Source organism: Lissotriton helveticus, chromosome 8 (assembly GCF_964261635.1).
Source record: "Lissotriton helveticus chromosome 8, aLisHel1.1, whole genome shotgun sequence".
Taxonomy (NCBI): domain Eukaryota; kingdom Metazoa; phylum Chordata; class Amphibia; order Caudata; family Salamandridae; genus Lissotriton; species Lissotriton helveticus.
This window is the reverse complement of record NC_136069.1, coordinates 332,635,078-332,662,131: the sequence shown is the minus strand read 5'-3', so window position 1 is coordinate 332,662,131 and position 27,054 is coordinate 332,635,078. Positions and strand designations below refer to the sequence as shown.

Below are 27,054 nucleotides of genomic sequence, written 5' to 3'. Positions count from 1 at the left end.
ATTCCCAAACCAGCAAAAAAGCAGAAGTGTTGTTGAATTCTTGTTTTTCCTGTCCAAAAATTGCCTTCTTTATAGTGCCCCTAACGCGTATTAAAATGTATGTGTACGTAACATGGCAGTTGCATAGTTTCCTTGACAGACATATGTATGCAATATATCAGTTGCAGATGCTCATGACCAGAACTTGTGTGAAATCTTAGTACTTACCTCAGTAGATACCACTGCACATTATGTTAAATCTTATATTTAATGATAACCAGAGATGGAGAAAAAGGAAGTGTTGATGCATAGGACAAGTTTCTAGCTGAGGCCTTCACCTGCTAGTAGGCTGCAAAAAAGCCTATCAAGTGTTTCTTTCCATGTGCTTATAGCACTGTTGCACTACACAAATACCATTACATACCCAACAAGAATACTGCTTAACAGGATCTAATATAAAAAACAATACTTCCACAAGAGAACAGCTAAAATTACTACCCAAACAGCCCTTCACATTATTTAAAATATATATGTATGTCAAATGAGAAACAAGTCAACCTAGTCACCCAGGCATAAAAAAATCACTAATACATTTCTTGCTGCTTCGTTCCAGGTGAAGAAGCAAAGACTGCATCTGGAGATGTTAGGCACTAAGATCATAAAGATACCATGGAATTTATCTTGAAATTCTTTTTTCTGTTCATCTATTTCAGTTCAAAATATAGCGCATGGAGACCCTGCGAATTGGGTGGCAATGCTCTTAACAAAAAGGTGCAGTGATACAAACTGCAGCTAGAAAAGAGATGACTTAAATTATCAGCAAGATTTACATTTTAGTAGTATATGTGGGAGGGGCATTCAGCATGTACTTTTGGTTAGTCACCTTCAGGCAATGAACACAATTCATGTATGGTCTTTAAGAAAATGCTGTGGAGATTGACATGGCCTCTCTGATGTGTACCTAGAGAGGAGTCCATATTATTGGCACTTTTCCAGAAAAAGATTGAGAGTGGAGGCCTTTCTAAATGTGAGTGTCCATTTTGAGCAAAGTTTGGCTTCTTGGGATTCTGTTTCTGCCAGAGTTTCGAAGATTTTCTTACAAATAAGTGGTGTAGTTCTACGTTTTTATCAATGTTCCAGGCAAAGACAGTCTAGGAACGTAAAGCAGTTGTGATGCACTGAAATCTTTTTGTATGGGACACCTGGAGCACTGCTGTATGCAACACCTGCATGGATGAGCTGGGCGACATTTGGAAAGTTCAATCATGATAACATTACTTGTGGAAGTAAGGGCTTACGTTTTTGGAGAATGTGTTACTAAAATGTAACATTTCTTGATGCGAGGAGTAAGTTTAAGGTGGTGTGTATTGGCATGTTCAGTGTTGTTAGAGGTGTCCTGTGAGAGGGTATGTTAGGTGATTTGCTGCTGAGATGAGTTCTTGAGGTGGAAAAGAAGTAGAGTGTGCTCTGGAGGTCCTGTAATATTTCATGTGGGTGATACAATTTCAGTTTGATGTTGTGTAGTTCATTTAGGGAGATGGGTGATAGATTTGTGCTGTGACCTTTATAAGGGGTATTAGATCAAATGATAGGCTTGGAGGTGCATCTCTTATGAGGATCGTGTATTGGGATAGTTGAGTGTGCATTTAGTGAAAGGTGGTCTGAAACATGAGCAAGTATTGTGGAGCAGTGAAAGGTATTGGGTGGCGTGTGGTTGGCTGGGTTGTTCTACTTGTTTCAGCAGTTTGTTGACATTCTAAAGTAGTGGCAAAAGTGGGCCATTGATAGGAATGTTACCAGCTGTCAGGTATGTGTGAGATTAACACTGATGTATGTAATGGCTCTGAGTTAAAAGATTCACATTGGTGTAATGATGACCATTTCTAGACTCTAGAAAGTGAATAGGCAACAGGGAAAAATCAGAGGGGGGTGGGGAGTGGAGGAGGGTATTTTTCAGGTATCATTGTCAGTAGTGTTAATCATCATGGCTCCATTGCTATTTCTCTAGCTGTAGTAGAGTTGTTTTCCGTTCTTTAATATATCAAGTAATGTGGTATAAATGTGTAGATTAATGTCAGTAGACTGTATTGTGACTTTCATATTTGAAGGGTCCACCAAACGTTTTTCCTTCCTCCTCCTATTATACAGATTTTTTTGGGTGGCCTGCTGACCAGTAGTAAAGTGCATGTTCTTCTCCCCTAAACATTGTTACATTTGATATATCCACAATTGGGATATTTAATTTATGTAGGTCCATAGTTGAGTGCACTACCTGTGCCCAGGGCCTGTAAATCCACTGCTACTAGTGGGCATGCAGCACTGATTGTGCCACCCGTACAAGCAGCCCTTGAAACACGTCTCAGACCTGCCACTGCAGAGCCTGTGTGTTCAGTTTTACTGCCATTTCAACTAGGCATTTAAAACCCTTTGCCAAGCCTTAAACTCCGCTTTTATTCCATATATGCCACCTCTACGGTATTCCTTAGGTATCACATTGGGCAGGGTGCTATGTAAGTAAAAGGTATGACATGTACTTTTAAGTTTTGCATGTGATGTAGTGAAAAACACTTAAATTAGTTTTGCACTACTGTAAGGCCTACTCCTCACAAAGGTAAAAATTGGGAATTCCATTTTTCACTTTTAAGCTGTAATTCCTGAATAGAAAGGAGTAGCTCTGTCATGTTTTATATCTTTGGAATGGTAATAACAAATCCTCCTTGCTATTAAAGTTGGATTTGACATTACTATCTTAGAATGCCACTTTTAGAAAGTAGGCATGTCTCTGCTCTTAAAGATCTGTGTGTCTTCAGCTTGTCTCGAATACACGTCTCTGGAACCCTCCCGTGGAATTTTGTCATTGGGGTGTCTATTTAAAGATAAAATTGCAACCTATACTTATACGTTAGTGTTGGATTTTTATTGTGTTGCTTTAACCTGGTGTAGAGTCTTTTAGTGGTGTTTTGTTTGTGTTACTATGTATTGAGTTGTACAAATACTTTACACTTTGCCTCCTAAGTTATGCCTGACTGCTCAGTTTCAAGCAACCAGAGGGTGAGCACAGGTTAATTTGTAGTGTGTGTCTGACTTATCTTGACTAGAATTGTGGTTCCTGCTTGGAAAGGGGGCATACCTCGGCCATCCATAAACCCAATTTCTAACACTTATGATTATGTGTGGTTCATATTTATGGTTTTGGTAGTCCGTTATGGTAAAATTTTACCTGTTGCGAATTTTAATGATGAATAAGCAGATTATTTCTTTTTGAGGATACATTGTATAAACCAGTGGGTCTGTTTTAAAATTTCCCAATTTGAGACTGTGGTCTCTTTCATCATTTGATAAAATAGAACACCTGCCTCAATCTCAGTTCAGAGAAGATCAAAGTCCTCATCATGGGCTCCACCCCCTCCGCCTGGGACGATTCCTGGTGGCAACACTGCGCTGGGAACCCTGCCCACACCCACAGACCACTCACGGAGCCTCGGTATTGTCCTGGACTCCTCGCTTCCCATGAGTCGCCAGATCAACGCCTTCTTATCACCCTGCTTCCACACACTTTGCCTGCTCCAAAAGATTTTCAAGTTCAAGTTTCACCCACGCACTCATCAGTAGCAGAATCGACTACGGCAACGCACTCTATGCCAGCATCACCCAACAGCTCCTCAAGAAACTGCAGAACATTCAGAATGCCTCTACCAGATTCATCCTTAACATTTCATGCCACAGTCACATCACCAGCCACCTGAAAGACCTCCACTGACTCCCAGTCAACAAAATGAATCACCTACAAGCTTCCCACACACGCTTTACCGCTTTACGTGCGTACCTCAGCCACCGCCTCACTTTCCACGCACCCACCAGAGACGACTGCTCCGCCCAACTGGTCCTGGCTACCGTCCCATGTATCCGCAAGACCACAGCCAGAGGAATATCCTTTTCCTACCTCAAGCAAAGACCTGGAACACATTACCTTTCCACCTCAGACAATCACTGTCACTGCCTCACTTCAGGAAGGACCTCAAGACCTGGCTCTTCAACTTACCCACAGTGTCCAGTCGTACTACCAGCTACCCTTCCAGTGCCTTGAGACCCTTACGGGTGAGTAGTTGTGCTTTACAAGACATCTGATTGATTGATTGAAGATGAGTCCGTCAATCTACATGAAAATAACGGAATGTGAGACCCATCAATCAAAATTAGAGAATGAAAAATGAATGTACTGTGATAAAGTACTTGAGTCAAAAATATATAAACTGTTTAGGGGTGATGGCCAAACCGTATATGGAACGAAGTACCACTTGCCATGCATTATAAGCATATTGCAAGTGACCAAGGTGTTCCATGGCTATATAGAGGACTGAGGCCTAAGCCAGAGTTTCTTTAAAAGGTCATGAAAGTCAGAGGTGACTGGCTTTTATACAGGGGTTATACAGGGGCTGCCCTGTATTATAAATCTCTAATACAATGTCATTGCTTTACCATTACCTAAAGGACTAAATGGTAGTCACTAAATCTCCAAAGATGAATCAAAGACAGGCATAGTATATTTAAAAAAAACCTATTCTAGCAATATTGCATTTTATTTCATAATTTTAGTCTTTTGTTGTTAAATGCATATCATAAAATACAAAGTATTGCATTGCATTGCAGCATTTCATATAGTACTTACTAAACTTATGTGGTGCACTAACGTGTTTTCCTACAAGCTGCGCCTTGTAGGATGTGTGATTGGAAAGGTATTGTCTTTGTGTTTTTTTTATTTATCAAATTGTTGTAAAAATCATGTTTCCACTACAGAGACACGTTTTTCATTTCAGTTTGAAAATGTGTTATTAAACATGTAACAAGCGATGAATTGCAATTTTATCGAATGCACATTTCTGGCATTTGCTTTTATTCTGTAAATGTATAATGAATATGTCATGAAGAAATGATAAGCAAGATCAATCAAAAACATATTCAGTGAATATTTAGTGATTGTTTAATTCAGAAATTAGTGAAGGAATATCATAAATACTCAATAATTCAATTTTATCGGATTTAATTACATGCTTTTAGGGTTCTTTCTTTTAGTTTTAAGTTCTTAAATGCATAGAGGACAGGTTCCATTTTTAGCTATAGTCTCCTTTTTAGTTAGCCTGTCCAGCTTGTTTACCTTTTGCCCAGATACCTAATGTCATTATTTCCCACAGAACTTGTGAAAGTGTCAATTCATTTAAAGAGTGACTTTACAATCACCTGAGGTGATGTAAGTCTGATACACGTTCCCTGTTATCTGTCTTAAGGTCAGATAGTGAACGCATAAAGTAAATATGAGCTAAAGAGGATGCAAACGATTAGGGGCTTTTGACAGAATTGATTAACTTTTATCTCCCTGGTCATTGGCCTGTCTATCGCTGACCTAGATGCTGCATGTCATTGTCTTCCTGGGAATCAGTCTAAGAAAAGTGCCCTGTTATCTATATTTAAAGGTTCATAACAAAAAAACATAAACAATGTAGTCTGAATTGAAATATTTGTTTATACTAATGTGTTTTCAGACGAACATACCGATGACTGTAGCTTGTGTCAGAAATTCCTCAGGTGAGATAAGATCAGTGGCTGATACTATAAAAGCTCTGTGAAGTGGCCATTGAGTGGGAGAGAAACTTCACCCAGGTTGCAGATCACAGATCCAGATGATCACAGCACCAGATTCCACATTGACTGTAGAAGCTTCCAGCAAGACTCTCTGAGGCTTTGCAAAGCATTTTGTCTTTACTAACTGGTGCCAGGTTTGTGTTCTCACAGTCACAATCTCATTGCCCTTGTGGTTCAAAAAGCTGGCAAGCTAATCCAAACAGACAATAAATCATGGTGTCCAGGTTGTGCACCACCTCTGAAACTCAGGTTTATTATTCATTAATCTTCTAGAACTAGCATAGCGTTTAAAGATAGCACAGTGAGGACATTAAGAGCTATAAATTGTGATGTTATGATTTTTCCGTTTTCACTTTTATTTAAATGCTTAGCTGCTTTTAATTCGTTGCGTGCGCGCGTCGGCCAACAGCCGTCGCGAGCACTACCTCGGTAGTGCTCCGCACCTCTGTTGTCTGACGCGGCCCCGCCCACTCAATAGAACTCCCACACCGCGGAGGAATTTGCGCCTCGGTTAAGGAGTTAATTCTTATCTTCTTGATGTTATCAATATTGTGCGGACTAAATCCCAGAGTTTTAAAATAACTATAATATGCTAAAATGCATATTCTGTTAAAAGAGAACTTGAGTGTGTAAATCATTCATGAACGATCGCTTGGAGTATCACTGCTCCCTGTTAGTAACCCAAAAGCATTGGCGCCACTTCAACTATGTATTGGGGGGGTCCGGCGGGGCTACAATAACCGGTCTTTCACATTCAGTCATTGGTGCATTGAACTAAGTTCGCTCATGTCACCTGTGGATGTGAAAACAAACCTTGTAGAGCTTAGCCAGAGTCTTAGTGTACACAACACTGTGTGAGAACAGAAAAGTGGTAGGGAGCTCTGGAGTGGTGGACTAGATCAGTGTTCTCTAATTGGACGGCAGTATTGGAGAGATATCTTTAGTTATTCTATGCCTGTTCAGTTGATGATGGCTGGTTTATTGGCAACTGTGAGCACTACTTTTGTCCGGGATGCCCTGAAAGCCTTTGTTTGGTATCAGACCACAAGTCCAGTCAATCAATCAGGTTTCTTGTAAAGCATGACTACTCATCCGTTAGGGTCTCAAGGTGCTGAGTCATGTTATATGCATGGGTAAAAAGGAGTGTGCCTTTGAGGCAAGTTTGCGGGAGCAGTTTATTCAACTTGAGTCAGAATATTCACATTATCAAGGGTTCTCTAGATGCCCAGAGAATTCTCTAAGCATTTGTCAGCAACTGACACTCATACAAAGTTATAGACCTGATATAGGATAGGGCTTGCTCTAAATATTGTGCAAGGCGGTTTTTAAAACAGTTAAAAGAAGGGGCAGTTACTAGCCTTTCAACTTAAGGAAAAGAACAATTCCATTCTGATTCAGGGCATCAGGGATGCTTCTGGGTCTGTGGTGACCAGTGGGCCAGAGATATTGGCGGTATTTCAGCAGTTACTCAGGCTTATATAGGGAAGATTGTCTGGCCACCCAGGAGGTGGTAGACTCTTTTCTGAAGCCCCTGGGATTGAGCAGGCTTAAATCATCCTGGATAGCATAATCACCAGTTAGGGGGTTGATATGGCTGTCATGCAACTGGCTAGTGGCAAAGAGGCGGGGCTAGATGCAATCTCGACTGAGTTCTATAAACAGTCCAAGGATATTATTGTTCCATTATTTACTGAGATGTTAAATTCATCAGCTTTCTCAAAGTCAGCACCTCCCTCCTGGAGGGAGACGTGTATTTCCTTCTTCGTAAAAAGGAATAAAGATCATCTGAACTTCGGTTCATACCATCCTATTTCTCTGATAAATTGCAAATAAAAACAAATTTACTCTCCGATTCTCTTGAACCGTCTTGCCGATGTCATCACTGATCTAATTGACTGTATGCTACACGGATTTGTTCCTTCACATGACACCACTGCCCATATTAACTGTGTCATAACTGCCCTGAATGTGGCAGGGGAACTATATCTGTCTGATGGGTTGATCCTATTGGATGCTGAAAAGCATTCAACAGGGTCTCCTGGCGGTACCTTTGGACAGTCATGTCACGCATGGGACTGACGTCCGACTTTATCACCAGGAGCAAGTCCTTGTCTTCATCCTTTACTGCCTGGTCTCATACATGGGTATGCTCTCGGAGCCTATCCGTATTGGCCAGGGAACTAGGCATGGGTGTCCTCTTTCTCGGCTCTTATCCGCTTTATATTCGGATCCCTGTATTTGTGTGCTAAAGAAGACTGGCTCAGTCCCTTCATTGATTCTGCACCATTTTGAGATCAAAGTTCTGGCCTACGCACACGACATCGCTGTACTCACATCATCCCCAGTGTGTGCGCTGCTGGCAATTGAACAGGCAGCCTCAGCTTTCGGTCAGTTCTCCTGATACAAGCTGAATATAGATAAAACTGAGGTTATTGTTAGTAAGCAATCTCATAAGATGGACCCTAATTTTGTAACCTCAGCTAAGTATCTTGGGATCCAAATATCATTTGTTATGGAAAGTATTATCTCGCTGAATTGCAAAATCTTATTCACTGAATTTCTTTCTCTATTTATGAAATGGCCAGGCTCCACTTGGGTCAAATCGGGAGGTGTGATATTAAAACTGTCATTTTACCTCACTATTTGTATTTGTTTAGGTCCATTCCTTTACATGTGCATAAAAGCGTATTTAATAGAGTTGATAGCAGTTGGTAAAACATTATTTGGGCCTATATAAAACCTTGTTCTGCCACATTCAGCTGCCTCGCAGAGATGAGGGACTTGCGCTCCCCCTGCTGTGGAACTACTTTTTTGGCTGCATTTATGCTATGGCTCTCCAGGTAGTAAGTCTAACAGTATGGATATGGGTGGCATTTTCTCGGAATATCAGATCTCTCCAGCAGGTTTCAGGTCTGGCAAGTTATTGAACTATTTGTCATGTATCACGATTTATTCAGTATACTTTATTGGGCAATAATCCTTGCTGTTCATCCCCACTCCAAGATAGTTTTTAGGGCTCGCCCCTCGTGATGCACTGCGCAGCAGTGCTCGCGCAGGCGAGCCGTTTTGTAGGGGGGTTTCGAAACGGACCCTGGAATCGCGCACGCTTGTGTGCGATTCCTTTCGAGTTCCGCTATTGGGGTTTGCGTGCATGTGTTTTTGTAACAGAGCACGCAATAGGCCAAAGACGGGCGCATTGCTCCGCCCACGGCCTATTGGTGTCTGTTACGCGCACCAAAGCCCATATGTCTTCAATTATCGTGCCCAGACACGGGCGCGATAATTGAAGACATATGGCTCTCAGTGGCGCGCATGCGCGCACCAGATCGCGGCCGTGTTTTTTTTTTTTTTTTACAATAGTGATCGCTTTTGCGATCACTTTCAGTGCCGCTTGTTCCATTTTCAATTGGTCACCGTAATGCCTTGTCGAGAAAATGTAATTGTCCTATACCTCACACACCCTCTGACACTACTCAGCACCCCGAAGAGCTCCGGCGTTACCAGATTATGGCTCACAATGAATGACAATATCCTAAAGCAGTGGACCCAACATGCTGCTCGTGACACCCAACATTGTTGCTTACCAGATGCACTGTTCCGGCGTGGACTGTTTTGTCAGCACTATTAATCACATAGGTTCATCTTTTAAGGGAGTATGAGAAGTATTTTCCGAACTGTGGCCCCCCAACCTGACACTTGCTGCACAAGGATATAACCCGGAAAAACAGGCATGTCAGAATTTTCTGCGGTAAACTCTCAGCATCTGGCGCCATCTGCTGGTATTAGCCGTGTAAAATGCCGAGTGAAGGCTGCGCACTCCGGCAGCTTAGTCCTCCCGTCCTCGCTGATGTCATAGACAGCCGCCCCTTTGGACCGAAGAAGGTTGATTGGTGAGGAGGATGGGGACATCTTGTTGGTAAATGGCCAGCGGAAGGCAGGCGAGGGGGAGCGCTCCCGCACAGGGCTGCTGCTTGGACTCTGTTTGGGGCTGATTGCTTGGAGCTTATGGTCTTTTCCCTCCTTAAGCATGTGTTTCACGGCCCCTTCGGGTCCAAACATCTCCAAGAAGTTACTGATGAATTCCTGTGCCTTCTTCTCCCACTTTTGAATGAGGTTGATGCTTTTCTCCTCCGCCTTCTGGACGAACTCCTTGGACTTCTCCTCCACGTCCTTCAACTTCTTCTTCACCTTATCCACCCTCTCTTGTTGTAAAATTGTGTGCATGCCCTTTCTCATCGTTTCTCGTGAGTTAACTTGTTGATGTGCACAATTAGGAGCTGGCGAATTTCGCCAGGTGCAACAAGTTTTTGTTTGGTTTGAGAGTCATTCATCCGTTGCTTGTTTCACGTGTTGCTGTTCATTCCAGATGGGCCGAGCAATCGTGGCCTCTGGCTTTGGTCATCAAGAGAAACAATTACAAAATATATATGTTTAATTTCCAATAAAACGTTCGTGTGAGATTTTTCAATTGGCGGGTGTTAGAAGTTTGTACGGCAAGCACACCAGTTAAACATTCAATATTGATTCACTACTCCTTGCTCTGTTTATATGACTTAAACCTCGAAATCTAGGAGTACGTGAAGAACAAGTCTGATATATTCACAGACAAGATATCTGCGAGTCGGGCCTCTAGAGCTTTTTATACTGCAAGTTATTTGGCTGAGCGATCGCCGGAAGAATGAGATCCCGAATGTGCCCGGCCAAGATCTGAATCTGTGACGTTTGGATCCCACACATCTCTGTAGCCGACGATCCACACTCAGCTATTTTATCAGCTAGAAAAACCCCACAGCAGCTGAAACACGAGCAGCAGGAAGCAAGTCCTGGCGTTTCGTGTCAGTGCAGATTACAGGCACCTGCTTTGCATAGCAAATCTTGTTTTGATATATTTCTTTAGAAATTTGATTTCCGCAAACACCTATCACGCACGCGCTATGAAAAGTATGAAAAGATAACATTTTCAGGGGTGGGTGGGAGGTTGTTGATAGGCAAATTTGGTGCGCACTCTCTCTGAACTGTCGCTCTGTTCGTGTATCGGGTCTGGATGTGTCAGCAGATTGGCAAACTCTACTAACGCCTGAAGCCTGCTATTCCTAGGGCAGTGCTTTTAAACACCCCGAGCCTTGTCTTGGGGCATTTTCATCCTGTGCCAGGTGTGCGCATTCAAAAGGTAAGCAGGGCCACACACCCAACCACACACACACACACAACCACACACACAACCACACACACAACCACACACACACACAGACACACAACCACAATCACACACACAATCACACACACAATCACACACACAACCACACACACAACCACACATACAACCACACACACAACCACACACACAACCACACACACAACTACACACACACAACCACACACACAACCACACACACAACTACACACAACCACAAGCACACACACAAGCACACACACAACCAGACACACACAACCAGACACACACAACCAGACACACACAACCAGACACACACAACCACTAGCACACAACCACTAGCACACAACCACACACACAACCACACACACAACCACACACACAACCACACACGCAACCACACACGCAACCATACACGCAACCACACACGCACAACCACAACCACACACACACAACCACACACACAACCACACACACAACCACACACACAACCACACACACAACCACACACACACAACCACACCCACAACCACACACACAAAAACCACACAACCACACACACACAAAACCTCACACAAAACCACACCCACACCCACACACACACACCCACACACACGCACAACCACACACACAACCACACACACAACCACACACACAACCACACATACAACCACACACAACCACACCATCAGTGGACACTTTCACCAGGCACAGACACCATCAGTCGTCAGTGCACACTTTCACCAGGCACAGACACCATCAGTCGTCAGTGCACACTTTCACCAGGCACAAACACCACCAGCCGTCAGTGCACGCTTTCACCGGGCACAAACACCACCAGCCGTCAGTGCACGCTTCCACCAGGCACACACACCACCAGCCGGCAGTGCACACTTCCACCAGGCACACACACCATCAGCCATCAGTGCACAATTTCTGCAGGCACACACAGCACCAGCCATCAGTGCACACATCAATTGTTAACGCATCCACAATTAACTATTGTAGCAATTGCAGTATGGCGCACTTTACTTTTAAACATATTCATCTAAAGTGCAGCATGCCACCATTGCTACAAAAATAAATACACTTTTTTTGGCCTACAATTTATAGACTTTTGTTGCAATTGGTGTTGCAAGATTTAGCAATGCCAATAGCTCAAACTTAATTAATGCGAGACCTATTGCATTGCAAATGCTTGTTTTAGTTACTGGAGCAAAGCTAAAATCTACTGTTTGGGTCAGTTCTTTAAGAAATGGAATTTTTGAATCTTCCCAGGCTCTGAGTAGGGATTTCAGACTTCCCAAGAATGGGACTTTCTGCTACTTGCAACTGCATACTTTTGTGCAGCAGCTCTCTGATTGTGACATCGCTATGAACCATAGTGAGTTCTTGAAGAGTTTTGTTAGAATCAAGAAACGTGGTTCTGTACACACATTCTATTCTAATATTCGGCAACAGTTGAGCACTGGTAACAAAATATTTGAGTGGCTTTCTGCCAAGTGGGCACGGCGGTTGCAGTGCAATATTTCTGTATCCGAGATATAGTGCACTAATATGTTGCCGCAGAGTGCCCTCCATATTTTGCGACTGAAAGCAACTTTTTTTTTAATCCTTACTATGAACTCAGCTGTAGAAGGGCGCCTGCCCACAAAGCATTAACCCACAGGCCAGAACAGACCCACGAGTTTAGAGATCTTCTTGTGTACTATCTCCTCCCTTCTCTCTTCTGTTATCTTCTATTATCTTTCTTTCACCTTTCATCCACTACTATTCTTCTAGCAAGACAGTGGAAGGGGGGACAGCCAAACATGTATACCACTTACCTGTATCATTGGCCAGGACAGCCAGTTTGGGATGTTACCCTGTAATGGTAAAGCGAGGATAACTGTATGTAAAAAAAAAATATTAAATACTTTGAAATTAAAAAAAGACACTTATTATACACCGTTTAAGCTGTACAAGTGTGGTATGCAGAAAAACCCTGCGTGTTTTAGGTGTGGTATGCTGGAGGCGGATACAGTGCATATCTTTGCAACTTGTGGCCCTGTCTCTCAGTTTTGACAGTGTTTGCACTGATTAATTATTTCTGTAAGACTAATATTACTCCTGACCCAAAAAAGGTGGGCGGGTCTTTTTTGCTGTTACTGCTGCAAGACTCCTGATTGCTCGCTCGTGGTTGCAGACGGAGGCCCTTGCTTGGTGGTGGGAGCTAATAGCTCTTTGTGGTCTGGAGCTTTCATCCAAATCACCTTAAGCTAAGGAAACCTTGGGTACCGGTTAAAGACGCCCTGGTAGCACTGAGGCCTGAGTAAGATGGGGTGATCAAACATATTTTTAAGAGATCCTGATTTTCTACAGGAACGAGTAATCTCTTTTCATTGGTTACATTTACTGTTTTCTTTCTTTTTTTGTATTTATGTACGTAGAATGGTTCTTTGATTGTCTATAATTTATCTTCACTCCTTTCTTTTTGAAATCATGCCGCCTCTTCATGTGTATTTTTGGTGAAAGATGTAAATTAACTATCACTCCTTGATAAAAAAATAAAAAAATATTAAAAACAAAAGAAGGGGGCTGCAGGTCATGAGTTTGTGTATTAGGCGCTTCATAGTCACTAAAATTAGCGGGGTGTGTAATTTGTGTGATTTACTTTTCATAATTATCTGAAAATTCACAAAAATTATGCAAAATGCAAAAGTGGCAGTTTGGCATTATATTTTAGTGCAAATTGCGCCCTTGTGTCCATTTTGGACATGAGTGCGCTTTTCTTGCTAAAAAATAACAGGGCAAAAACACAACTGCTGCAAACAGCAGCTCATGTTTTGGTCGTTTGTGTTGTTTCTAGGCTCCCAAGCTGAACTTTTGCTGCGTAATTACGTCACATGGCACATAATAGCAGGAATTTAATTTTATTCGAAATTATGTAATGTTACGCAGATTTACAGAACATTTCGCTAGAGCCTAGTTATAATGGGACATCTACACTGCCATTATGTTCACCATTGTCCTGTTAGTGCCCTACTGTGACTGACCTACTCCTACATTAGGACTGTGGTGACTATGGCATTCTGGCAGTGATGCAGTGGTCAGGTGGACGCTTGAGCACAAGTGGTGCCTGTGCTCAAGTCTCAATCAATGCCAGATTCTTTAAGCCTTTTTTCATATTTTATCATGAGAGACAACTTTTTTATGTGGCAAATCAGCTTTCTAGCAATCTAATAGAGTCTGATGATGGAATTTTGTCATTTGATTCTATTAAAAACATGTTTGACTTAAGTGGCTTTAAGTCTGTTTAGTAATACTCATGTGATTCTGTTTCTTTCTAGCTCATTTTCACAAATACTTATATGTTCCTGTGTCAGTGCAAGACTGGAGTCCTACACTTAACATCAATTCTACTTCAGCTCATATCCTTGGTACTTATACTTAATGTTTTATTTATACCTCATACATTAAGACTAAATTACGCCACTGACAATTTACACGGCAGTACGGGGTCAGTAATAGCATTTAAAATCCCCACCATCATATTTTAAATGCTTCTTCCAAGCTTCAGGTGCCAGTGGCATATCTTCACAGATGTCTTGGTGCTGATGCACAAATAAAGCAAATTTGTGGTGGTCTATTTGGTACCTCCTAGTGTGAAAGAACTGAAATCTGCCAAATATTCGTCATAAAGCACATTACTGCACTGTAGTTGGTAGCCATGTACATTATTTCCAAATGGCTAAACATTACTCCTGATGGCTAGCTCATGGAGCCTTTCATGAAGGGATAGGGAGTGTTTTAATTCTCATTGCTTGTTTATCACACCTTGTAACTTAGCTTATCTGTAAAGCTTTCCACAACAAGTGATTTGGTTGATGTAAGACGCCAAGGAGGTGAACATTATGTGTACGAAGGTCAAGGTTACCTGCAGCTCCTACCATTGCTGCTTTCCCACCAGTGTGAGCGTTGTGGACCGGCGCTCAGACCGTGGCTTGGAGGCTTTGCATGTTCCCTACCAGGCTGTACAATGCAGCCTGGTGGGGAAGATGCAAAGTGTGCATGACGGTTTGACCGGCCCTCCTGGGCAGGTCAAACTGTCATGCGCACGAGAGTGTGCTTCACACTCCTTCCCTGCACTGGCCAGCCCAGCTCATCCACCCGCACCCGAGCAGGAAGGAAATCTAAAACGATAATAACGTTAGTTATTATTGATCTCGTTTTCCGTTTTACACTACTTGCAGAGCAGTGGGGCGACGCTCCTCCGCCTTAGCGGAGGAGCCGCCCCTGTGTCCGCTGCGATATTGCGGAGTGATCCCTGTGACTTCAAGGACTGGGAAACCGCCTGCCATATGCAGATAATCTTTGTGAACCAATGCCTCTTTTGAGAGCCAGAAAGCAGAACAGTGAAAGCTAGCCAATATTTCCTCCTCTGAATGAGTACATACCGTAATAGAAGTGCTTCCAGAGAGGGGGAAGACATTTATCCGCGCTAGAAACAGCAAACATATTTTTGTAATTGTATTTCCAGGCATTGATAGCTCTATTTAAACGTTACATGAACTATTTGTTGATGTATGGTCTGTGCCATGGGTTTTCTGGACTCGACATCATGCAGGTAAGTGGCCTCTGCTGTAACTGGGAGCCAGGGATGCGCCCTGCAAGCCCCTCTTGATAATTGCCAGAGTGTCTGTGTTTGCAGTGCGATGTTCACTGATGCTGACAGCTGGATGACACGTCTCTTATCTTTGGCAGGATACTCTTGCAAGCTCGTGTCACAGAACATGTCTCTCATCATGGTGAACGAAGACTCGCTGGATGTAAGTATTCTGTTTCCATCATTATGCTGTTCGCAAACTATGTTCTTCTGACCTTTAATGCCCCTATTGCATTCTGCAGCTTCAGGGTTAGATTGAAAAAAATAGAATATATAAGCGACGCTTTTGTAAATGTCAAGTGCATTATAATTTGCTGCACAGATTGGTTGAGGTTACAGTAATGAAAACAGACGAGCTTTACAAAACGGAAACATGCTGGGGAGCTGAGCTCCTGGGTCTGCAGGGTGTGATCTGAGGGTGTTAGTCACGTGATGCTCTAAACGTGTTCCTTCCACGGGCCTGAACCCTGTGCTGGGCCGGGGGCGCTGTCTTGTCCACAGTGGCTCGTTATATACGGGTCTGCTTGAACCGAGCTTCCTCCCAGCCGGAGGGGGGCTCGCGGTGCACGTCAGATCCGGTGATTGGCCCTCCATGAATGAACCGCGCACTATCTTTTAATGAGGAGCAGATCGCTCCGGAGGGAGGAAGACGGCGGAGAAAAAGAGGTCAGAGCGGTTTACGTTGCTGCTGGTGCAGTACGGGAGAGCGAGAGAGCATCAGCGGGTCACGCTGGAAATTGCACCCTCTCGACTTAGTCTGATATCAAGTGTCTGCATGACACACTTTAATTCCACGGCGGAATTTCGCTTGGAGGTGACATACGCTCATAGCAAGCGTGGGCTGTCTAGTATCGGCATCCTTTGAAAGGGTTCTTCAGAATACTTTAAAACTGTCAGGGGATATCTGGAATTGTGTCTCACCTTATTACACTGCCAACCGTCATTCGATATAAACTGGGCTCAGAATCCCGAATAAAACAAAATATGGGAACTAGACTGTGTCGTATTCACTCACCTTGCAGCTGTAGCTTCCTGCTTCTGAGTCACGACACAGGGCTAAGAACAGGACCCGGCCAGGAGCTAAAAGCAACATTTCTTTTTTAATAATGGTACAAAAAAAGAAGATAAACAGGTAGAGCAATAGTGATAGTAGAGTATTCAAGGTTGCAACCAGTAACAATCCTCACCAGGCGGGCAACTAGAGCCAAATTTCGGGTGGGGGGCTGGAAAATATTTCGGGAGGGGCTAATTCTTCAGAGTGGCTGTAAGAAGGGGTGAACACACAACAAAAGCCTCATTTACAAATAAATGGACTTTTAAAAACCTGTTAAGTACTCGGGTGCGGCTGCAATTTGATGCTCACCAGTCCGCGAAGCTGTCGCAGCCCGGGCTGACACACACGACGGGGGGGGGGGGGGGGGGGGGGGGGGGGCTGAAGCCCCGTGAGCCCAATGGGTGTTGCGCGCCTGATCCTCACTGGTCGAATATAGGGCCAGATGTATGTGGGCAAATACCGGTCGGTAACGGTGAAAGTCGGTAAATTTCACCGTTACTGACCGGTATTTAGCCATGTGGGATGTAGGGAAGGAATCGGTAATAAGGAATCGGTAAATACCGATTCTTTAATACCGATTTCTTATTGGCCTTGCATTTAAGGAATCGGTAATACCGATTCCTTAAATGCAATGTAGGTAACACTTAAAACAGTGCACCTCAGCCTTAAGGAATCGCTATTTACCACCAACTTCAAGTTGGTGGTAAGTAGCGATTTCCTTTCAAAAAGCACTTTTTTGATTTTTGAAATGTGCCATATGGCACACATCCATGCCCTTAGGGCATGGATGTGTGCCACATGTGCACACATGCACATTTCAGGGTTGCAACAGGGTGTCCTTTGGACACCCTGGCACCCTTGCAATACCTCCCGGTATTACCGATTCAGTATTACCGAATCAGTAATACCAAATGTCTTCACATTCATTCCTATGGGCCTCCAAGCCCATAGGAATGAATGGGTAGGTATTCGTTATTACCGAATCTCAATTCGGTATTAATGAATATTAGGAATTCGGTATTTTTTACTGAATTCTTACCTACATCTGAAATACCGATTTCTAAATACCGAATCGGTAAAATTCGGTATTTAGAATTTGGTATTTCCCTATTACCTACATCCGGCCCAGAGTGTGGTAACTGTCCCAAATTTCAATGCATGGTGCAGAGTGTCACAAAGAAAGATACATCATGTGGAGTCGGTGTTCTTGCCAGCTCCTGCATTGACTGAGGGGACATCCTCCCCAAGGGGCGGGGAGCCCTTCAGGGAATGGGAGACTTTAGCCCAAATGGAGTGGTAATGGAGTCTATCCCTGAGGGAGGAAAAGCTAAAAGTAACCGTAACTAATATATGCTGTCCTTGCGCTCTTGTGATTGAACCTAGCGAGCGAGCACAGCACTCTTCAAGGGGGTTTGGGTTTTTCTGCCCAGGAAAAATTAATTCCTCAGAGCATTTTTTCCAAAACCTATTGACTAAAAAATCATTGGCTTAATAGTTAGCTCTGAAGGTAACTAATACCAATACTCCAGAGTCTGTCACAGTACAAGGGAGGACTATCCAGTCCGGAGAGGTCTTTTATTTGACCAGGCATTTCCCTGGTAGGCTGGAGCCCGCAGAGGCCAATATGCAGCTGGCACGGCGGCTTCAACAGAGAGAGAAAAGGAGGGAAGGAGAAGGTAGAGAGAAAGATCGGAAAGAGAGAAGAGAGCGGATAGTTGGATGTAAAGTGAGATTGAACGAGGAATTGAAGGGAGCAGGCTGTTTTGAGCATTCTTGCCAGGACTGCGTTTGGTTCCCCAAACCAGGCTAGCAAACTATTTCTCAATAGTATACATGTGACTCTGAGAAGGTGCTGGATTAAACAAGCATTTGCAATGCAATAGGTCTCGCATTAGGAAAGTTTGAGCTATTGGTATTGTAAATGACAATTATTTTATTTATGTGTTGGTTTTGAAAATAGCAAAATTAATAGCTTTGTCATTGACAATGCCAATAGTTTTAACTTTCGCAAATGTGACATAGCATTTGTACTGCAATATGTGTTGTATTCACGTGACTTAGATGTATTGATATTACAAATAACAATGGCTTTTAATTTTTTTAAATAATTAATACTTAAATGAAAAATATTGTAATTTATAATGGCAATAGCTTAAACTTTTGTAAATGACTTTTGTGAAGATTATGTCAAGTGTATTTTATTGTGACGAAAATCCAAGAACAGAAGTGAAATATCAACATCTTTTTGTGACATTTGTAATAAAGCTTGAAACATTGAGAGAACATATTTGAACCAGTTGTTGTTGAATGGTTGCACAGATTGATGCTGTGGTGGTGCTGAGTGATGCGATAGATAGAGTGAGTGCGATAGATAGATAGAGGGAGGGCGATAGATAGGAGGCCGATAGATAGATAGATAGGAGGCCGATAGATAGATCGAGGGAGGGCGATAGATAGAGGGAGGGAGATAGATAGATAGAGTGAGGGCGATAGATAGAGTGAGGGCGATAGATAGAGTGAGTGAGGGCGATAGATAGAGTAAGTGAGGGCGATAGAGTGAGTGAGGGCGATAGAGTGAGTGAGGGCGATAGAGAGAGTGAGGGCGATAGAGAGAGTGAGGGCGATAGAGAGAGTGAGGGCGATAGAGAGGGTGAGGGCGATAGAGAGAGTGAGGGCGATAGAGAGAGTGAGGGCGATAGAGTGAATTATTTATTCTTAATAAAACTGGTCCTCTTTTCCCAGATCCTCGCTCCTTCCCGCTCCTTATGTTTCCCATCCCTCACTTCTTTAGCTTTCTCCAATACCATGACGTCAAGCGGCCATCAAAGCAGTGTATTGTGCACACAACGCTTTCTATGTAGTCCGATGTTGAGCTTGAAATAGCCCTCGCAGCTTGTGCATTTCTGGGAGGCCTCCGAGACGGTGACAGTGCACGTGAGGCCTCTCGCCTGTGTCTGCTCACGGAAGAGTGCGAGCGTGCTCGCGCGCGCGTTTGTTTTTGCGAGAGGGAGTAAGACAGGGGATATGAGGTGGGGAGGACTGCATGAGACTAAGAGGCATGACAGGAAAGAGTCCCAGATTGACACAGAGACAGGGAAAGATAGAGAGCAAGTGGTTAAACAAAACAGAGGAGCGGGCCACGGTGACAGGGACACGAGCGAGTCACACTGGCTGAGAGAAAGAGGAAAGCAGGCAGACTTGGTGTGACTGGATAACACTGAAGACACAGTCAAGAAAGAGGCAGAGTTCGACCTGGAGAGACGGGTCAGAGTGGCAATGGAAGAAAGATAGAGAGTGACACTCGGAGAACAGGACAAAATGACACCGAGAAAAATAGACGACAAGGGGAAAAATGTACTCGGTGAGGTAGAGTTACTCGGGGGAGGCTGAAGTAAGGTGACAGAAAGGTAAGCTGGCAAAAAGAGAAGCAGAGACTCCGAGAGAAAGAGACACCGAAAGAGTCAAAGAGTGACACAGAGAAAGAGACAAACATAGACATCCCCTCAAGGGCAGAGGGGCGCTGGGAGAATATAGAAAGTTGTGGAGAGAATGATAAGCAGAGACACTGGGTGCAAGAGAGAGGGGGCTTACTGGAACAGGGTGTCACTGGAGAGAAGGTACAGTCACAACTGAAGGAAAAACATGTACATGGGTGGAAGAGACAGATAGGTACATGGAAGAGGAAACCGGGGAAGGTACATGGAAGAGGAAACCAGGGAAGGGACAGGTTGAAGACACCCTGAGACTGAGAGGGGTTGTGAAAATACAGAGCGACAGGGTGACACCGGGGAAAGGGCAGAGTTGCACGGATAGACAGACTGACACCGCAAGTGTCGATGCGAGAAAAGAGTTGAGTGACACAATGCAGAGCGCAGGCGCTATGAGTGAAACGTACTTAGGCCCTGGGCAGTTAAGGCCTTAGGGCACCAGTGATAACGACACAGAAAGACCGAATGAAATCAAGGGGTAGAGTGCAGCTAATACAGAGAGACGGTTAAAGTCAGAGAAACAGGGTGACACTGAACTGCGTGACTACGAGAAGCAGCCACCACTCTGAATCTGCAAATCGTACACATTTTAAGACAATGAATTCGCAGACTGTGCACATTTTGCGGCATTACAGAGCTGCGCATTTGGAGAGTAGACAAGCAGTGGACCTGAGAGACATATCGCAAGAAGTTAAACGTGACCGGGCCGTGGCTGGAATGAAGCAGAGTCGCACACGTTGGGAGTCAAGATGTCGCACTCCAGAATATCTAGAAGGAGACATCTATCGACGTATGGAGTAAGCTTTGTACTTCAGCGTCTAGAGAGTGTGGACCTGCAAGCAGCTGATGCGCGTGGAGGCGGAGTGAGGTGGGTGGCATATAAAGAGGGATGGGCAGTGTATTGTGAAAGGAGCAGGCACTTCAAACAAGCACTCGGCATTGCAGGGGCGGGGGAGTGCATTCCTTTCAAGTCTGATGCGGGGGCGGGGGAGCGGCAGCCTTTGAAGTCTGATGCCGAGGCTCAGGCAAATGGTGGTGTGTGATGTGCGATGTGGCTGGCGATGATGTGCATGTGCCTGGCTCACATGAACTGTACGAGATCCGCAGGTGGGTAGACACTTTTCGGAACGCTCACTATAAATCTCGCCTACCATCCCTACGGGATGGAATAGACGAGACCTAAAAAACACACTGGGTATATAACATAAAAATATATTTAGAAGCAGCACCAATCGTATACTGTATCTTACTGGAAAAACTGACATTTGAAAATCCTATGCCTGGAGAACTTTCTAGTGGCATTTGCATTGTGATCAATGTGGCAACCTGGCTCTACAGCTGCCAGGTTACTACATTAACCTGGGATACATTACTGTCTGGACGTTCCTGGGCTGAGATTCCAATCACAGGGTATGGAAAGGGTATGCTTCTTTGGTTGGCAGCAACTGCATTTCCTCGCTGTTGCACAGAAGAAAACAATCTTAGTTAGCCTTATGCTTCACAGGAGTTTTGGTTCTAGAGACTCCACTAGGGGAATGTGACATTTTACTGCGTCTCATAAAGTTGGATAAACCTGCACTTCAGAAAGGGAAAAAATGCTCAGTGTGTATCCAAATCAATTGTTTCTTTTTACCCACCATGCCACATTAGTTTAGAGCCAGTTGTATGCTGCCGCTGCCCATAGTTTCTTCATGCACGACACACTTTAATGAAGCCAATGTTCTTAACATCTGGTATTTCCACCTGTAACGACGCTTGGAACTTTTGTTTCACAACTGATATTCTGATAAACTTGGCTTGCTATGGCATGTTTGTGGATTTCATTGCAATTTCCATCATTTGGTAAGCGCAAGACTATAGGCACCTCTTGACCAAGGTTGCAGCCGCCTTAAATATCATATGATTCTTGTATGTTTTTTGTTGTTTAACTTGGTTTTATACAACACTTTCCTTGCAACATGTGAAATACCGGGCATTCCACAATATGTTTTATTAATGTAGTGATTGCCTTGTGCAATGAGACTGTTTTTTTGTGGTTTTATTATTCTTTTATGTATATCTATCAATGTTTTACTAATAGATAAATTAAAGATTCAACTATCAACTACCAGTAGTCCCCTGCACTGAATTGGGTTGTTGGTTGAGGATACTACAGTTTTGAGGAACTTTCTCGTACCCCTCATATATTTTTCTCTGTGTGGATTTAAAGTCTGGTATACTTGCTGGGCAAACAGGTATACAAATCGAGAGTGCATTGTGCCTGGCATAATAAATAGCACTGCTCATTGTGTAATTTGTTCACAACTCATGTATATTGGTTACTAAAGTGTTTATTTCATTGATGACTAAAGGAAACATATCATGTAAACAACTTTTAATCTTGGAGAAATACTTTATTTTCCTTGATAGCTCGCAGCTGTCCTGCCGTAATTTAGAGGTTATAGAAGGGGCTTTTGCGATTTTAATACATTTTTTGAAATCCACCATAAGGTAGCACAATAACCCTCACAATCCGCATCAAGAAAAGTAGAGACCATTCCCCCAGAAATACATGCATCTATGGACCAGCCATGGGCTCCCCTTTAGGAGAGTCTCCTTTGAACTCTAGTGATGTTTGCGAGGTCTTCAAACAGCCCTGTAATGATTTATGAACTTACAAGCCTTCCTTAATGTTTGGTTCATTATTCTCATTACCTGTCACCTAGAGTGTTGAAAGCCTCATTAATAACATGACATCATGTAGGAAAGCAGCTGCGCCTTGGATTTGTGCCAGGTGAACGAACTTGCTGTCAGAGAAGTGCACAGCAATTCTCAGATGATTAAACTATCCATACCTTTAAATGGTAGGGCTGGAGACTGGAAGACAATTAATGCATGAGGATAAATGGTTATTTTACCCCCGATTTCATTCAGAATAAAGTTCCTCACAAGAAATTTAAACTATACTGGGTGTAAAAATGCTAGAAGCTTCATAAAGTAATAAAAATAAGACACTCTAAACTCAACCGAGTACAGCAGGACATATTTCTCGTATAGTGTCTACCTAACAAATACATTGCGGAGATTATCTGCTGGTAATATAATATTAACCATTCTGTACACATCCTCTAAACTCTTCCAAAACCTTCCCTGCCTTTTTTGAGTCCTTCCCTCATAAAAAGTGGTTTGACAACATTTTTCTTATTTGCTTTAACCAGGAGCAGATTAGGAAAAAATGAACCGATGTTTATCAAAATACACATTCATTAAAAGAAAAAAAAACGTAAATCTACTCCTTTAGGTTTACATTTATGTGTGCAGTCAATTTATGTCTTTCTTGAATTCAAAGAAAAGCCTGTAGGTACTTGTGTGAAGTTGTGACTGTCACAGCTTCTCCAGTAATACTCAGTAATACTCATGAGACCTTTCTCTGAATTCCATTTTTACACGAGCAACAATAAACAGGTATATTTGTGAAGAAGGCAATTCCCAAGAAAATGTGCATGCTAACTTTTTCCCGGTTTCCATGGTGAACATACTTCTCGCCTAGAAAAATAACTGTCCATACACTCTCACCAATGTTGAGGAGTCTATCCCCCCCCACTATAACCCATGAAATAGGCCCATTCCTGCCCTGAAAAGCAGTAAGTATTCTATGTTTTTTTGAAGGTGGACATAGAACAAGAAAATGGTGTTAATGCCCAAAAACGCAAAACTGGCATGACTAGTGCATTGTAGAGTAGTGAAGTAGCTTTCCTACTCTAGCAATTTATGTTAGCAGTCTCATTTACTATGTGTATCATGACAATGGTCTACTGAAGTTAGCTTGTTGTATCATCCCATCTGTATTTAGCTTGTACATGATTGGGCATGGTATACATTTGGCATTAAAATACGTTCTCCCTGTGCACAAGTGCATCCAGACCTCTTCCTGGTATGCATGACTGTGCCATACACTGTACCATTCTTTTATACATCAGCTAAGACCATTACACAATTGATGCTTAGATTGTCTCAAAATAGCACATGTAGAGATTTCAGGTTTCAAACACAGGATGGCAAGCCTTCCAGATATCGCCCCTGTCTATCTTTGGACTTTTCACCATAAACTGTGGCCTATCACAATTCCTTGTGACACACCTCTACAGCAAGTGAGGAAAGAAGTAAAAAAAAAAGAGGATCATTTGGTTATCTCATAAATGTGGTACAGATTGCAAGATTGTGTTGTACCCCATGTGTTCTCAGAAATGGGTTTCTGAATAGAGCCTGCCAAACCTGGAAAGACTTATGGAGTAAGCATGTGGAAAGTTGTTTTACATAAGTCTCGTTTAGCAGAGTTCCTTACTATTGGCCTACTCACAATTCACGGTTCTCCCTTATTTGTATCGCTCTGTCTAATGAGTAAAGGGTGGCAGTGTGACTTACAAGCATTTTGAAAGTAAGTGTACACCTTCAGTGGTGTGGCACCAATGATGCCCCCCCCCTCCCCCATTGCAGGATATGACGAGGGTCCCCTGGGTCGTCCATATCTCTTAGATATACATTGGCCTTGGGCTGAATGGGGCCCCCCAGAAGAGTTGGGGGCCCCTTGTCGGGTTGGGGTAACCCTTGCATCACAGTGGCCCATGTTACGCCCCTGCACACCTTGATAACCTTTTTCTACTGAGTAGTATAAAATCGTGTCACGTCAGCTACTCGTGAGCATTTTCTACTCAAGTTTGTCTGAATAAGCTTTTCTTTATGGGGTGATGCAACACAATTTACAGTTGTGTTCAAAATCGACGAAGTCCAGACTCGGGAAGGGTAAGGACAGCATGCTCCAGTTCACTTTTTCATGTGAATGGCACCTCTAGAAATCTGTTTTTTTGTCCCGGGTACTTCCTAAAACCAGTAGATCCAAAAGCAGCACGTGGGCTTCGAGGTATTCTTTCAACCTTTACAGGAGTGAAAGGACGTCTTGAGGGTATTTTGCCTGAAAGAAATATTCCTGGAAAAGGAATTGAATCACTTCGCGGCAAACAGTAGGGAGAGAAAGCAAGATTATATTAGTATTTTTTGCACAGCAATCCTCATGCATATCAGACTAGTTTTAACCTTTAAATTGCCATGATTGGCCCACTTTGACATGAGAATTGACGTAGAACCAAAGATCATAGAACGTGCATGCTTGCACCATTCGAGAGCTCCTGACTACCAGACAGAGGCTTATGAGCCATTGGTCTCCAACTTCTGGAACTGAAAGTCTCATTTCAGGGTCAGCAGGACTAGCTTCCTGCTGACACACAAGAACAGATGCACTGAGGTCCTGCCAGTGAAGCCCAATTGACCCTGCATGAACATCTTCTTTAGCTGGAGACTGCTGATGGTCCTGGAGTAAAGAGGAAGCTGAGGCTGCTGTTGCCTAGTGCTCCTGTTACAGCTGAATATGTCTCCAGCCTGCCATTGTGACTCTTCCTGTCTTGTGTCTGGGGAGGACAGAGGGTTGTGTGAACAGAGCAATCTGCTGCTATTGCAGAGAAATTTCAGCAATCACTTGGGACTGGACATTTTGCTGGAGTTTTGGGGCACAATCCTGCCTTAAGGTTTCCTAAAAGCATGGAGGCATTTGGCATAAATGAAAAGTTGCATAACTATTTCTAAACATTTGGACTTCGTAAAATATTCATCACTTTAGGACCAGAACAAGATAGCAAGTTTATCAGAAAAAGATACAAATTCACTGGCTTCATCTTAGTGCCCCCCCCCCGGTTTGAGTTCACCAAGGGATCTCTCAACTAACATATCCAGCCTTACAGAGTCCTTCACGGCTTTAACTTCCAGCCTTGGTCAGGTGAGAATTTGTTACCTCAAGATGCCCTGAAGGTAAACCTTTTTGACTAGGATAAACCACACACTTTAACCTGACCACACATATTCATGAGTCATCTGTCAGGGTGCCCAGAGACTAAAATGGTTTGTTACCTTCCCTTTGTATTAAATGGAAAAATGTTTTGATTTTGGTACAGCTCTTTGTCCCTCCATCCGATGTTCTTCATTCTTGTCTAATTTTACTCATAAACGTTTTTCTTTGTCTTACTTGATTTCATCGTCTTGGTTTACATTGTAACACCTGTTCCAAATGCACGCTGCAGTAGAAAGCTTCCACTTAAGCAGAGACTACCACGTGTAAGCCAAGCAGATGCCAGTGCATTTAGCCTTTAGACTGATCAGTCTTTGTAGGAACTCAGTCATAGCTCACTTTGAGACTGTGACCTCGCTCTCAGATAGGTTGATAAGTAAAAATTCTCTTTGTTGTTAAGTAATGTGAATAAGATGTGATTGTCCAGCAACCAGCAAAGAAAGTTTTCCGTAAAAACATGAGCAAAGTCAGCTTTCTTGCAACTTTGCATAATTTCTTTTACATTTTGCTAATGTTGCAGAATGGGAAGCTTGCACCGGTGAAAAAGAGTAAAGGGACAGCTTTAGCAGCCAAGTACAATCCTGGGAACCATTCCTGCTGCAGCTCAGTACCAGGAAAGGCACATGACAGTCTGTTGCCTCCCACCAACTATCCACTATTGAAGCCACCACCACCAGCAAATTGTCTGCCCAGAGCCTATGCCAAACCCTCACAGTGTCTAATGATCTTAGAGCTCTCTATCCATTGCTGGCAAAAGCTCTGGCTGCAACCGTACGTCCTGTGCCTGCAGCCTTCCTGCACATGCGCAACCATTCAAACACCTTTCGTGGTCTGACCAAAACCTCCTGACAGCCCTTTGCAGAGGAAGAATCTCTTACCCTTTGTCGGTGATTAATCCTATGTTTGGAAATCACCATAGATTGTGGGACCAGGCAGGTATAACTTTGCATCCGAAAAGTCGACTGAAGTAAGGAACCATTGCTCTCCTTCAAGAAGGCTGGAGTTTCATAAATTCAGCACCAAGTAAAGATATACACATCACTTTTCAGAGTCTGGGTCACAGTCAGGTACTTTTTGATGTTTTTGTGTTTACATAGAGAATATCACAAGCGATCATGAAAGGCTGTTGCCTATTGAGAGGTGTGATGCAGCGCCCAGGGCAGCTGACTTAGGAGCACAGGGTTCACGGTTCGATCT

At 43.3% G+C, this 27,054-nt stretch overlaps 1 protein-coding gene across 2 annotated transcripts in view; it reads left to right on the top strand.

Annotated features, from left to right (window-relative positions):
* ATP8A2 (ATPase phospholipid transporting 8A2) overlaps positions 1-27,054 on the top strand; it is a 1,791,179-nt gene that overhangs the window by 637,735 nt on the left and 1,126,390 nt on the right. For both annotated transcript variants that reach the window (XR_013599395.1, XM_078655985.1), the window contains exon 23: positions 15,536-15,600. Coding sequence is in view for 1 of the 2 variants with exons in the window: in XM_078655985.1 (XP_078512111.1) it covers positions 15,536-15,600 (65 nt within the window). In the remaining variant the exon portion in view is untranslated. The remainder of the gene's footprint in view (positions 1-15,535; positions 15,601-27,054) is intronic.